The sequence below is a fragment of the Schistocerca gregaria genome, chromosome 1, assembly GCF_023897955.1.
Source record: "Schistocerca gregaria isolate iqSchGreg1 chromosome 1, iqSchGreg1.2, whole genome shotgun sequence".
Taxonomy (NCBI): domain Eukaryota; kingdom Metazoa; phylum Arthropoda; class Insecta; order Orthoptera; family Acrididae; genus Schistocerca; species Schistocerca gregaria.
The window spans coordinates 292,348,903-292,364,206 of NC_064920.1; the positions used below are offsets into that span (position 1 = coordinate 292,348,903).

General features: G+C 42.3%; 1 protein-coding gene across 2 annotated transcripts in view; it reads left to right on the forward strand.

The window, feature by feature from the left end:
- Positions 1-15,304, forward strand: part of LOC126341588 (uncharacterized) — a 151,778-nt gene that overhangs the window by 13,577 nt on the left and 122,897 nt on the right. For both annotated transcript variants that reach the window (XR_007565154.1, XM_050001785.1), the window contains exon 3: positions 8,514-8,576. Coding sequence is in view for 1 of the 2 variants with exons in the window: in XM_050001785.1 (XP_049857742.1) it covers positions 8,514-8,576 (63 nt within the window). In the remaining variant the exon portion in view is untranslated. The remainder of the gene's footprint in view (positions 1-8,513; positions 8,577-15,304) is intronic.

Genomic DNA, 15,304 nt, shown 5'->3' on the forward strand with positions numbered 1-15,304 from the left:
CATTCGTCCCTCCATTCACGCCTGTCGCGACACCACTGGAGGCGGGCTGCACGATGTTGGGGCGTGAGCGGAAGACGGCCTAACGGTGTGCGGGACCGGAGCCCAGCTTCATGGAGACGGTTGCGAATGGTCCTCGCCGATACCCCAGGAGCAACAGTGTCTCTAATTTGCTGGGAAGTGGCGGTGCGGTCCCCTACGGCACTGCGTAGGATCCTACGGTCTTGGCGTGCATCCGTGCGTCGCTGCGGTCCGGTCCCAGGTCGACGGGCACGTGCACCTTCCGCCGACCACTGGCGACAATAGCGATGTACTGTGGAGACCTCACGCCCCACGTGTTGAGCAATTCGGCGGTACGTCCACCCGGCCTCCGGCATGCCCACTATACGCCCTCGCTCAAAGTCTGTCAACTGCACATACGGTTCACGTCCACGCTGTCGCGGCATGCTACCAGTGTTAAAGACTGCGATGGAGCTCCGTATGCCACGGCAAACTGGCTGGCTCTGACGGCGGCGGTGCACAAATGCTGCGCAGCTAGCGCCATTCGACGGCCAACACCGCGGTTCCTGGTGTGTCCGCTGTGCCGTGCGTGTGATCATTGCTTGTACAGCCCTCTCGCAGTGTCCGGAGCAAGTATGGTGGGTCTGATACACCGGTGTCAATGTGTTCTTTTTTCCATTTCCAGGAGTGTATATCAGCGTAATGTTCACTGCGTAGAAAGGATGTCATAAGACATTCAACAGTGTTTATACTCAACGGGCAGATTTCCGGGAGAGGCAGGGCTACGTTGTTTATCGCCTTCTGAGATTCCATTTTGTACTTATCAAAATACATATCAATTGACGTTTCATATACACAGCAGATAACCGAGCTCTTCCTCAATTTTCAGAAAACCCTGTGCGTAAATTACTGTGGGTGTTTATCAGTAAAGGAAATCACTCATCTGTTGAGAAGTTCCCATATCTGCTCGACATATATATAGAGTGAGTCACTAACTACTGCCACCTACAATAACTCCGAAAGTATGAAAGGAGTTGAAAAGTTTGTGGAACAAATGTTGCATGGGACAACGGGGGCCATAATATGACGTTGGTTCTTTGTTGCTAGGTGGGTCGCTTCAGAGATGTGAAGGTCAACTTTGTCTTTTAAATGGGATGCTATAGTTGGTACCCATTTTCTGATAGCGATTGTCGAGACAAATCTAATGATGTGTAACAGTAAGGTCTTTGTAGGTCAACGAAGGTCACAAAGGTGGCAAGAACGTCCATTTACAGAAGGTGTTCGAAGTGATGACCATTGGTATCTATGCAGTGCTGCAATCTTCTTATCATGGATTGAGTGGTATTCCTTATCATTTATTGAAGTACATGCTTTGACAATTCTCTCTCGCCTATCTTCAGGTGTAGTTGAAGTGTCTTTATAAACAATGTCTTTTACGAAGTCTCACAAGAAAAAATCGAGAGGCGTCAAGTCTGGCGAACGAGCCGGCCACGACACATCTCCTCCACGTCCAGTCAAACGATTTGGGAACTGACTCTGCAACTCATTCCTAGCCATCAGTGAAAAATGTGCCGGACACCCATCGTGCTGATACCGCATTCTGTTCCTTGTTCCTAAAGGTGTTTCTTCCAATAACAGACCTAATGTCTCTTGCAGGAACGTGGTGTACTTCCTACCATTAAGTTTTCCTTCGATGAAATAGGGGTCTATAATTCTGTTCTCCCGAATCCCACACCATACATTCACCGACCACGGTTTTTGGTGTGTAACTTCCCGCAGCCAACATGGATTTTCTGTTGATCAATATTGCATGTTACGCAAATTAATGTTTCCATGGTTTATGAATGTAGCCTTGTCAGTAAAAAAATCGAATTAATAAATGTGTCATCCCTCTGGATCTGAAGTTTAGCCTATCGGCAGAATTCAATGCGACGCATACAATCCGTACCAGTTAACTCTTGGTGGAGACTGAAACGGTAAGGATGATATTCATGGCGATGCAGAACACGAACCACACTACTCTGGCTCATGCCAGATTCCCTTGCGCTTTGACGCGAACTAACACAAGGATCTCGAAGCACAGTGGCAATATTACAAATTTCCGTTTCCTCGTTAGTAACTTTCCTTTGTCGGATATGTTTCCGGTGTGTTAAAGATTCTCAATTTATCATACACATATTTAAATGTACGACGTGTAGCGTGAGTACATTGAGGATATTTTTCAACGTATAAGTCTCTAGCTCCCACTGAACTTAGTTGGCATTCTCCGTAAATAGGAAGCATATCTACTCGAAGGAATACATCATTCACATACGCCTGATTCGACCATACTAGTCTTACCGCTCCTATTAGCGTTGTATTGCGAAACCGTCGAACGGTTTTTACATGTCAATGCCACGTTAGATGGATATGCCGTATTCGGCGAATATTTACTATTTGCGCGATATACTACAGACAATCGTCAGAGGATGTGCTTCAATAAGAGGCGAAGTGATAAGGAATACCATTTAACCCATGCCGAGAAGATTGCAGCACTGCGTTGATACCGTTGGACATCACTTCGAACACCTTCTATAAATAGACATTCATGCCCCGTTTTTGAACTTCGTTGACCTTCAAATATCTTACTCTTAGACATCATTGGATTCGTCTCGTTAGCCGCTATCAGAAAATAAGTACCGAACTATAGCATCCCATTTAAAAAAAAAAAAAAAAAAAACAAAGTTGACCTTCATATCTCTGAAGCGACCCCACCTAGCAACAAACAACCGTCGTATTGTGGCCCCCGTTGTCCCATGCAACATTTGTCCCACAAACTTTTCAGCTACTACCATACTGTCGGAGATATTGTAGGTGGCAACAGTTAGTGACTCACCCTGTATACTATTTGATCAAAAGGATACAAACACCTGCTAGTGGACACTAATATGTAGTGCGCTTTTACGTCGCCTTGAAATCTACTGGGAACGCTTCAAATGAGATGTCTAAATGTCTGTGGAGGATTTGCAAGCCCGGTCTTCCTCAAGAACCGAATCTAGAGAAGGTAGTGATGTCGGACTCTAGAGTCTGAAGCGAAGTCCTCGTTCTAACTCTTCCCTAAGGTTTTCTATTGCGTTCAGGTTGAGACTCTGGGCACGACATTCCATTTCAGGAACGTTAATGTCCACAAACCATTGCCTCACAGATGCTGCTTTATGACAGGGTGCACTCTCAGGGTGACATTGATCCAGTCATCGTCTCCAGGCTGTTCCTCTATTCCACGACGTACACAATGTTGAAAAAGTGGTCATATCCTTCTGTATTAGCGGTTTCTTAAGTGAAATAAGGAAACCACGTTCTAGCGACGAAAGAAAACCCTTACCGTAACACACATACTCCATACTTCACAGTTGGCCCTACACATGATGGTAGGAAACATTCTCCAAGCGTTCACCAAACCTGTCCTTCCTTAGGAATACTACAGGGTACAACGTGATTCACAACTCCAAAAACTCGTTTCCAGTCACCTATTGTCTAGTGGCGTCGCTCTTCGGACCATCTCAAGTGTCGTTCAGCATTGTCTACAGAAATGTGTGGCTTATGAGTAGATCCCGGATTTTTATTTTTTCCTTAATTCCTACGCATGTGAGAAGTAAATGTTCACGAGTTACGTTGCCAGAGTAAATATATTTCATTTTATCTTTATATATAGCTCATTTAATTTTCTGGTGGTATCCGCCAGGAAACATCACGTCAAGTTCTTGACAATATTGCCCAGACGATGATTTGAGAAAATCTCTTACTCATCCGGAAGACTGCAGAATCATTCCAGAGTTTTCCCCCTACTATGGCACCTTATGTCTGAATGAAGCATTATGTCACACTGCTCAGTATCTGGCCTATTCAAAGGTTTTCTGAACAAGTCTATTCAAAGGTTTTCTGAACAACCGGTGACGTGTACACGATCGGATGTAATCTCCTGCACTAATTACAACGTCCATGATATGGTCTAACTTCAGAACCTTTGCACATACAGTTTGCTAGTGGATCATACAGTGAAATTTTGGAAGTGAATCATCTTTATCTCAAAGAGCAAGAAACACATTATTCTTTCCAGTTACTGAAGGCGCCCCATTTGTTGTTGTAGTAACAACATTAGAGAGTAAGAAGTTGCCATGTTTCGCAAATGTCGGAATTGTATTAAATATGTATTCTCCCAGAGTACTTTCATGAAGCGGCAGCAAATTCCTCCTTAACCATTCTAATAAATAAACAAAATTCTCCAGCATCGGAAGTAACAGTGCTTTCATCAAACTGAAGCGAAAAATATTCACACGATTGCAAGTCCTGAAATGAAATGACACCGAGTTTATAATTTTTAGAAATCCTTTGCACAAGTCTAGCAGCTGTTTGGAGAGACGATGGAAGTCTTTTTATAAAAGACGTAAATGCAAATTTATCTTTGTGAGAATCGAGTAGAGTTTCCGCCAGCACCGATCATTGATTGTTTAACTACTTACCCGACACTGAAACGTTTATTTGTAAACGCTCTTCACTGTAATGTTAATTTAGATTTTATGGGTCTAACTTTGTGTTTTCGTAATTCACAATTAACAAGAAAACCGGCTATTAAAGTTCGTGTGATTTGTCGAAAAATAACGTTCTACATTACTTTTCTTGGGAACAGATACAATATATCACAGGTTTTAATATCAATTCGATAAAATAATTCTTCTTCTCGCAGTCAGTGTTAAAAATGTAAGTTCTTTGTCTTTTTGGCCATATTAAGAATAATCGATCATACACAAAACTCGAAACTGAACCTATACCCACAATCTCTGAAGTTATACTTTACAGAGGATAGTGCGAGAAACATTGCACTGGAAGAACCTATTCCTACCAACAATAATGTTCAAAAATAGCGAAATTATGTTTGCGGCAAAACTTTGTTGTGGTTAAAGTGACTTCTCCAATTCCCAACAATGAAGGTCAAATATTTAATCAGGAAAATAATGAGTACGCCTTTGAGTCTAAAAAATTGTTCTGAATTTTGATTTAATATTAGAAATCGTCGGTATAGATACTTGCTTATTAAGGGCCCAGAAGAACATACAAAGGCAGCATGGCACCCGGACGCTTTACGTTGGACCGCACTGATCTAGGGGACTGAAGTAGGTAGCGAATGTATCTTTACTGTGTTTGTGATCCCTAAATATATCACATCGTAACTCACTGGATATCTAAAACTAAACTCCGTCCGTCGTAGGGCCCAACGGTTCCGATCGACACCAGTGTCATCCTCTGCCGACAGGCGCCAGTGGACGTGGATATGCAGGGGCATGTGATGAACACAACGCTCTCCCGGCCGTTGTCAGTTTCCGTGACCAGGGCCGCTACTTCTCAGTCAAGCACCTCCTCAATTGACCCCACAAGGGCTGAGTGCACCCCGATTGCCAACAGCGCTCGGGAGTCGCAGACGGTAACTGATTCACGTTGCTAGGCAAGCCCACCATCTACATAGATACTCCGCAATCCACCGTACGGTACGTAGTGAAGGGTACCCTGCAGCACTACTACTCATTTCATTTCCTGTTCCAATTGGAAATAGAGCGAGAGAAAAACCACTGTCTGTATGCCTCCGTATGAGCCCTCATTTATCGTATGTTGGCGGCAGTAGAACCGTTGGCAGTCAGCTTCAGATGCCGTTCTCTAAATTTTCTCAATAGTGTTCCTCGAAACGAAAGACGTCCTTCCTCCAGGAATTCCCATTTGAATTCCTGAAGCATCTCTATGACACGAATTCGAACCTTCCTGTTTCAAATCTAGCAGCTCGCCTTTATGCCTTTAATGTGACCTGATACCTATCCCAAACACTCGAGCAGTACTCATAGACAGTTCGCACTATAATTCTATATGCAGTCTTCTTGATAGATGCACCACTGGCCCATTAGCCTTCCCCACCACAGTTTTCACATGCTCGATCCACCCACATACGCTCTGCAACGTTACGTCAAGCAGGACACTGCTAAGGCTGTATCCGAAAGTTGCGGTTTTGTTTTTGATACAAATCGGCATTAAGTTATATTTTTGTACATTTAGAGCTAACTGCCATTCATCAATCGAACTAGAGATTTATTCTAAGTCATCTTGTATTCTCCCACAATCACTCAATTTCGACACCTTACCGTAAATTACAGCGTCATCAGCAAACAACCGTAGATTGATGTTCACCCGGTCCGCCAAATAATTTCTATATATAGAAAACAACACCTGTCCTGAGCCGCGCGACCGCTACGGTCGCAGGTTCGAATCCTGCCTCGGGCATAGGTGTGTGTGATGTCCTTAAGTTAGTTAGGTTTAAGTAGTTCTAAGTTCTAGGGGACTAATGACCTCAGATGTTAAGTCCCATAGTGCTCAGAGCCATTTGAACCATTTTGAACAGCTGTCCTATCACACTTCCCAGAGGGGCTCCTGAAGATACCTTTGTCTCTGATGAAGACTCGCCGTCGGGGTCAACGTACCGTGTTCAGTAACTTATTTAGTCTTCGAGCCACTCACATATTTGTGAACCTATTCCATATGCTCGTTCTTTCGTTAACGGACTGGCACTTAACTTCGGTGGTCTGACGAGAACAGGATTTACCACTATGGCAAGGCCGTTCGATCACAGAATTTACTGGAATCAAATTTCATTTTCTGTGGCACCTAAATATACTATAAAGTAACTAAATTCCAAATTCAGTGGTTGAAGGACATTATAATGAGAGATGTCTGCAAATTGACCAAAAACGGAACCGAATAAATCCTTTTATGTTTCTGGAGGTGTTTGTATATAACTGCATAAATTTCTAGTGTAATTGCAGTTGGCATCAACTGTAGTTATACAACGGGGACATTACTTCATATCTAAAGAGAACATTTCGTTGGCCAACGTAAGCTAGCCGGTTAATACTAAAGCTAGTTTACTCCCTTTCGCAATTTTATCCCGGTTCTTCAAATACTTAGACAGGACATGAAAAAGAACAAACTTAAATTTCAACTCCAGTTTTTTATTGTTCACATTACGTCAAAACAGACTGTCATCAGAAGTAGCAAGAATGGCTCAAACCGTCTGAAAATATTCGTTTGTATCCTTGGCGTGTTCACATCACAACTCTGTTTCTCTGTTAGACGATCAGTCCTACTGACAACAATGCCTCTGCACTGAATGTGTGCGAAGCTATAGGTGCTCTGTAAACTTGTTGGCTACAAAGACATTAGAAGCCCGTACAAAAAGATATAGAAATAGTACATGCGAAGATTCATACCATACTTGCGATATATCTTGAAGTAGCTATCAACTTTCTTCAACACTCACTGCTTTCCCTATAAATGTGTCCGGTCTTTGAATGCATGGTCTGTCTACGACGATTTATTTAATCCTTTTAGTTTGGTTAAGCTTGTAAACAAATTACCTTTTAATCACATTCTAGAAGCGTCAGAAAACGCGTTTGACTGTATTATGGCTGGACCAAATACACTTATTTTCCTCGAATTTCCCATATTTTACAACAAAATCACAACAGGAGCAATCCATCCTCTTCTCTTTTCAGCCTCCTACACTGAGACCTACGTTACGTTCGACAATACTCTATACATGTTATCCTCATTGCCCACAAGAAATACGTACAACCATCACAATTTGTTGGAATATCCAAATTGTTTTCACAATTTGTGTAGTACTAATAACACAAATAAAAAAACCTCAGCGCTGTTAGACATCTAAGACTTTTTCTTAAGTTACTGTTAGAAGCTAGACATGATTTTAAAATGAAAGGCACGTTCACGTTATCTACTCAGCTTGCAATGCTATCTACTTAAGAAATGTTAGCTTTATCTCATTCCGAGGCATGCACGTATGGAAAGTTGGCGCGCAGACTGACACAAGAACACTAAATTAGTTCATCTTGATGCACAAAAAAAATGTTTTAACCAATTTCTGACTTTTTCGTAGCGACCGCAAGTAACACTGAAATGATACTACATGATCATCAAATACATCACAGCCTATTCTACTGTAGTACAGGCACAGAGGGCGATACAACCATATTTCTACAATGAAATACGTTCGTTTAAACCGTTGATCTTGTGGCAGCCCTTGTACTTAGTTGGACAAATAGTAATTTGTTTAGAAGAGTGTTAGATATTTTCTCAATATCAGCCCTCTAATATGGGGTCCAATAAATCAAACCGTCAGTGCGAGTCCATAGAATAATCATATAACACCGATGCACTAGTGATAGTCAAAGAGGACATTGTCTGCCTTGTTTAATCTTAGTATAATCTGCAATTAAAAATTTAGGAAACTTAGTTACTGACAAAGTACTTGTGAAGCAAACGGTCCCTTGGATTAGTAGTATCGCATAAATTCTCTGGTGATTGAATTCGTAATTTTCTTATAAGCTGGTGACTTATATCACTTATAGTTTCATTATTTTAAGTATGAAAGATTATGTGCACTTCTCTGTTTTGACTTACTGAACTGTTCATTATTTCAGGAAATGAAACTGATTCGACGGGAAAAGGGGACCAAAATGAAAGCAACACTGAAGAAAATGCAGGTAAACTATCATTTATAATGATATAGATCACCCAAAACATTGTGACCGACCAATTAATAGGGTATTGAACTATCACTGGAAAGCAGAACATGTTGTGCTTAGCGGTCGGACTAAATGTTTCCTAGCGTATTATGTGATACCCGGAGGAATGAGTTTGAATACACATAGGTGTTGCGCAACACAGCCGATACCTGACAGTACGAGTAGGAAGTTACTCGAATTCGCAGCGTCCTCAGAATCACTTTAGTACTGGTGCAGCCTGATGGCACGGTCAGTTTTGTCCTGATGCAGTATTCCATGTTTCGCGGGGAACTCAGCTGTCAAGGGAAGCAGACGGTCAGCAGTCATAAGCAGGCAATCTGTAGCTTCCAAAGCGTCTTGTGTAGGTTGCTTGTCTCAAAGAAACTATCAGGACTGACGTGAGCTCGCTCGAATGTTAATGAGTAGGTCAGATGCAATGGCTGAGGCGTGGTTCTAAAAGTTCTTGTCGTATAACTGTTTCATTTAAAACTGTTATTAGTGACAGCAGTTACCTTTATGTGGGTTCCTGGCCATGTCGGTATCCCTGGAAACGAAGCCACAGATGCCGCGGCCAAGGCTGCGGTCCTCCAGCCTCGGACAGCTTCTTGCTGTGTGCCTTCATCTGATTTTAGCAGGGTCATTTGTCGGCGCGTTTTATCGCTGTGGCATGCCGGTTGGTCTACACTTACAGAAAACAAGCTTCAGGCCTTGAAACCTCTCCCCACGGCTTGGACAACCTCTTCACGCCCTTCTCGGCGGGAGGAGGTCGTTTTGGCCTGGTTACGGATTGGACACTGCTGGTTCAGCCACCGCCATCTATTGACGGGTTCGCCGGCGCCGTTCTGCCAATGTGGGCAATTGCTGACAGTACGCCACATTTTAACGTCATGTCCGAATTTTAATACACTGCGCATTGAGCTTGGCCTGCCATGTACTCTGGATGAAATTTTAGCGGATGACCCGGCAGCAGCTGCTCGCGTTCTTCGTTTTATTCACTTTACAAACCTGTCTAAGGACATTTGATTATGCTGTTTTCTTTTAATCCCTTGCCTGTTAATGTGCCTTTTATAGTGTTGTCCTTTTTAGTTGCTGTTTTAACATTGTGCCTCGCAGTGCATTCATAATTTAGTCTGGGCGTTAATGACCACTGTAGTTGTGCGCCCTAAAAACCACAAAAAAGCAGTCTTTGAACACCCGACTGTCCTCACGGTTTCTGTAATTCTCATTCCCTGGTGACGAAGCACTCTGTCACTGTCGAAAGAAGTCAGTGACTTGGAATGCGCATATCACATGACCTACAGATCCATCAGGGACATTTCAACCCTCCTAAAGCAGCCTATTTGTAATATTATTGCGAAGTGGAAACTGTCGAGAACTGAGAAGCTTGGACGTAAAAAATAACTCTATCAGCGGAAGAAATCACTCTTGAGTTCCAAAATGCAAACAGAAGTCCAATTAGCACAATGGCTATGAACAGGGGGTTAAAAAGAATGGGTTACGAGGTTAATCTCAAAAGTAATGCCCCTATTCTTTTAGAAGTACCTAGAACTGTTTATTTCTACAATGGCTTACATCAGTTTATAGCTTGAACATTTAGCTATTTTTCGACATAATTACCATTTCTGTCGATGCATTTTTGTAGACGCTTTGACAGTTTTTGTATGTCCATGTCATACCAGCTCGCCGCCATACTGTTCAGAAAGTTATGAACCTCTTCTTTCACCTCTTCGTCGGAGCTGAATCGCTTTCCGGCAAAATGTTCTGAAAACTCATTGAACAGGTGATAGTCACTGGGTGCGAAGTCAGGACTGTAGGGTGGGTGGTTGACTATGTTCCAATGAAACTGTTGCAGGAGAGCAGCGGTTTGCCGAGCGATGTGTGAGCGAGCGTTGTCGTGGAGAATGTGTATCCCCTTGCTCAACATTCCTCTTCTCCGGGTCTGAATTGCCCGTTTGCGTTTTTTCAGAGTCTCACAGTACCTGTCAGCGTTAATTGTGGTCCCAGTGGGCAAAACGTCGACCAACAATACCCCGTTCTGATCCCAAAAAACGGCTGTCATGACTTTACCGGCAGACTGTGTTTGAATTTCCGCAGCTTTGGCGAAGAAGGATACCGCCACTGTCGTGATTGTTGCTTGGTCGCAGGTGTAAAGTGGTATGCCCAGGTTTCGTCACCCATGACAATTGAGTCCAGAAAGTTGTCCTGTTCGGCTGCAAGACGGTGAAGAAATGCGCGGGAAGCATCAACTCGATGCCGCATGTTGTCCTCAGTCAGCATGTGTGGCATCCATCTTGCGCACACTTTTCGGTAGTTCAATGTTTCCGTTAAAATTCCGTGAGCGGTGCTTCGGGAAACCTCAGGAACCAACGTGCATAGATCATCCAGGATGATACGCCGATCTTCACGCACGCTTTGCTCAACCTTCAACACTGTCTCCTCAGAAACTGGCGGTCTCGCGCTCCTTTGTTCGTCGTGAATTTCGGTCCGACCAGCTGCAAACACTCTACACCACTTACGAACATTTTTGACATCCATGCACGACTCACTATACACTTCCGTCAATTGGCGATGGATTTCATGGGCGCAGTGCCCTTTGCTTTTACAAACCGAATAACTGCACGCAATTCGCACTTGGCGGTAACATCCACCGGGAACTGCGTTCTCAACGGCTACCAAGCCAAGACAGCACCTCAGTGCGGCGTGCGCATGTTTACACACAGCGCGTGAAGCACTCTTCGTAAGTGTGAACAACTGCCACACAAACAGAGTGCTGTACGTATAAAAAAAATAGGAGGCCTTATTTTGGGGATTACCATCGTACAATGGTCAAGCAGCTCGTCAAAAACGAGCACAAACTTTTACGTAAAATCATCGCGCAACATCATTTCATCCCCATCCGGCGCGCAGGTCACCTAATGAGGCGTCGAATGTAATTAAGACCTGCACCAAGGAGGCCGGACCTGCCCCGTAAGGGGCCTCCCGGCCAATGACGCCAAACGCTCATTTCCATTTCAATCGCGCAAATATTTGTACTCACAGTTCACCATTGTCTCTAGCGAATTTCGCCCTGCCGTTTCGTATTTACACGGTTCAATGATTATGACGTCATGACTCCTTATCTATGTATCGTACAATTATATAATTTTATAGGTACATTCAGCGGCATAAGTGGATACTGCCTGCAAAATATGTCGTGAATATATTTAGTAATATAGATGTAATAAATTAAAACGCCACACCTGATGCGGCAGTTTCACTGCACGAACAACGAAAATGTAAGCGATAAAGGCTTTCGCGATGTGTGGTGCACAATTTTTTTTACGACTGCTCGTACACTAGAATATTTCTTGTATAGTATATTTCCAGCACTGGTTGATATAACTCAGGACTGGTGTGTCATGAGACGTATGTGATACAATAATATCTCAGATATTTATATTCTTCGGTGTCCCTTTAAATACTTATTTTTTCCTTGTTTTGTGCAGTTAAAGCAAGGGGGTAAAATAACTGATATTTTGCACAGCTGAATGTGGTCGGCAGAATGTGTTTCTTCGTTTATGGCGATAGAATCAGCAGCTTTCCCATCTTCTGCACGTAGACGCGATCAACTGATTTGTGTGTTTCATAATGTTTTAGTTGACAGAAAATATGACAGTTGTAAAAAAATACTTAAAAATGGATAGAAATCATGTTTGTTCCGTATCTGGAAGGAAATTAAATTAAATTTTCTTTTTTTTATAAATACTTTTTATTGTAATCTGCACTGCACATTACTGGGGTGGAGTGTCGTTATTTGCATGACAGACACTTTTATTTTATTTCGCTTTGGCAAGTTTCACTTCCTGTAGTATATATCTCTCGCAGAGCCCTTTGATCTTCTCATCCCTCAGAAAGAGTTTTGCAAGTATTGCTACTGCAATGTTAGTGAAAGTGCAGCTAATAACTGTTCCAAAATACTAATAATGACATTTAACTACAGTCCAGTCGACTTTTAAATAAAGCTACGCTATCATACTTATCTGCTGTTTCGGAATTTGACACGTCAGTGAACACCCACAGGTCACTAAATTGTAGTGGTCCAGAAGAGTATATTTTGTTTTAGGTAAATTATTTCTTACTCTCTCTCAACTTGAGCAAAAACAATATCTCAAAGGTAATGCTTTAATACAGTATGTTTAATACTTTCAGTCAAAAAATATATAAATAGCGGGTTTTAATTGGGTTTTACACCCTAAAAATATTTAAGTATTTGAAAATAACCAGTACAGTACTATAGTAATATAGTAATACAGTACTAAACTAGTACTAATGTTTCGAAACTGAAGCCTGAGCCTTATTAAAAGTAAGCTTAAATTAGCTATAATCAAAGTTCTATTACTGTGCGACAGCAATATTTTATGTTTTATTCTTTTAATGATAGTTTAGGATTTATTTAAATATAATTTCAGTCTTTTTCTACAGGTATATATTCACTGCTCTGTAATAGTCTATAAGCATGATTTTGACTGTAAATTAAGTTACCTTTTTACGAAAATACCGTGCGAGTTTGTTTTGTTTCTTTTTTCAAAACCAAGAAATGTGTCAGGCTTGTCGTTTCCCTGCGTGTCGAGTTATCGAGAGTCCAGTTTTCGGGGTTCTAAAGTTCATCAAATGACTCTAAAATGCTTAAAGAAACTCCACACTCACTATTTTTCATCTAAAATTTAGAAAATTTCCCGGGGCAAAACCCCCAGTTTGGGACCCCAGAATATTTTTTGTTAAGTCGGCGCCCCTGCTTATGTATACAGCTTATTGTTCAAATTCATGAAATGTTCAAAAACAGTTTTTCATTGAAAACAGACAGCTACAAATTTACCACATTCAGTCCCTTCACTTTGATTTATTTAATCTCACACGAGACAACAAATGAGATCGACCTCAACAATAACGTAGCACAAGAACTGTATCCTGAATTATAGCGGACTTAAAAATCCGTCCTTCAAATTATGATTGATGTAGTTATGCTCCACTTTTATGTCTACACCTGTACTCCTCAAGCCACCGTGCCGTGTGTGGCAGACGGTACTTCTTGTAATACAGTCACTTTCCCCCTTTCCTGCTCCAGTCACAAATGGTTCGAAGAAAAGCGGTTGCCGGTAAGATTCCACGAGGGATCGAATCTCTCTGATTTTGTCCTCATGGTCTTATCGCTAAACCACGTAGGAGGAACCAATATACACTTGCTGACTTTTCTAGAAGCGTACGCTCTGGGAATTAAAACAGTGAACAACACCATCATGCAGTATCTGCCACTTGAGTTGACTGATCATCTCTGTGACGCTTTCATGCTTACTAAACGGACCTGTAACAAAACACGCTGCTTCTTTGGGTCTTCTCTAATCCCTCTATCAATCCTGTCTGGCACGGATCCCATACTGACGACCAGTATTCAAATATTAGCACAACGAGGGTTTTGCAGGCTACCTTCTTTATTAACAGACTACATTTCCCGAGGGTACTTCCAATGAATACAAGTCTGGCATCTGCATTTCCTGTGACTAGTTTTATGTGGTCGTTTTGCTTTAAATCACTCTGTACGCTTTCTCATAGATACTTATAGAAGTGTTTCTAGTGACTGTTCTACAATCGTGTAATGACACAATAATGTCCTATTTATGTATACGCAGTACGTCACATCTGTTTTGTTTCGAGTATCAATTGCCACTCCCTGCATCAAGCGTCGATCTTCTCCTGCATTTCGCTGCAATTTTCTAGCGTTGCCACTTATCTGTACAGAACAGCAGCAAAGCTTCTTATAGCTTGTCATTTATACGTACGATAAGGTGAAAAATATGGACCTATAATATTCCCTTGCGGTACGCCCGAAGTTACTTTTACGCCTGAAGACTTCTCTCCGTTGAGAACAACATACTGTTCTGTTTGCTAGGAACTCTCCATTCGAGTTACATACTTGGTATGATATTCCGCATTCTCAGTTTTGTTCAGCGGGCGGAATTGTGCAACTGTATCGAACACGGCATCTACCCCCGCGCCGGTTTCTACCACCATCTAGCTGTCGTGGACGAACAGACCAAGCTGGCTTTCACACGATCATTGCTTTCGGAACCAGTGTTGGTTTCTACAGAGGAGGTTTTCGGTCTCCGTAAATCTCATAATACGCAAGCGTAAAACATGTTCCAGAATTCTACAACAGACCGACGTTAAATATAATTACAGAGGTATAGTTTTGTGTGTTTGGTCGGCAACCCTTCTTGAAAACGGGAATGCCCTGTGCTTTTTTCCAATCATTATAACGCTTCGCTCCTCCAGAGACCTACGATACACTGCTGCTGGAAGAGGAACAAGTTCCTTTCGTCAACTGTATGTGTAATCGTATTGTCATCCCGTCTGGTCCAGTGGCCTTCTCTCTGTTGAGCCGCTTTCTGTCCCAAGGTCACTTATTTCGATATCAGCGATTTTGTCGTACGAACGATGCTTTAAAGGAAGTACTATAGTGAGATCTTCTTCTGTGAAACAGTTTTGGAAAGAGACGTTTGGTATTTCGGGCTTTTCTATGTCTTCCTCCGTTTCCGTGCCATTATGGACACAGAGACGACTTCGAGCCGCCTACTGATGTAGCAAAAGACCAAAAGCTTTTAGGATTTAACACCAGTAAACAGAAATTTTGCCTAAATTGAAGGGGATCACTGCTGTCTGCTGCAGCGGGA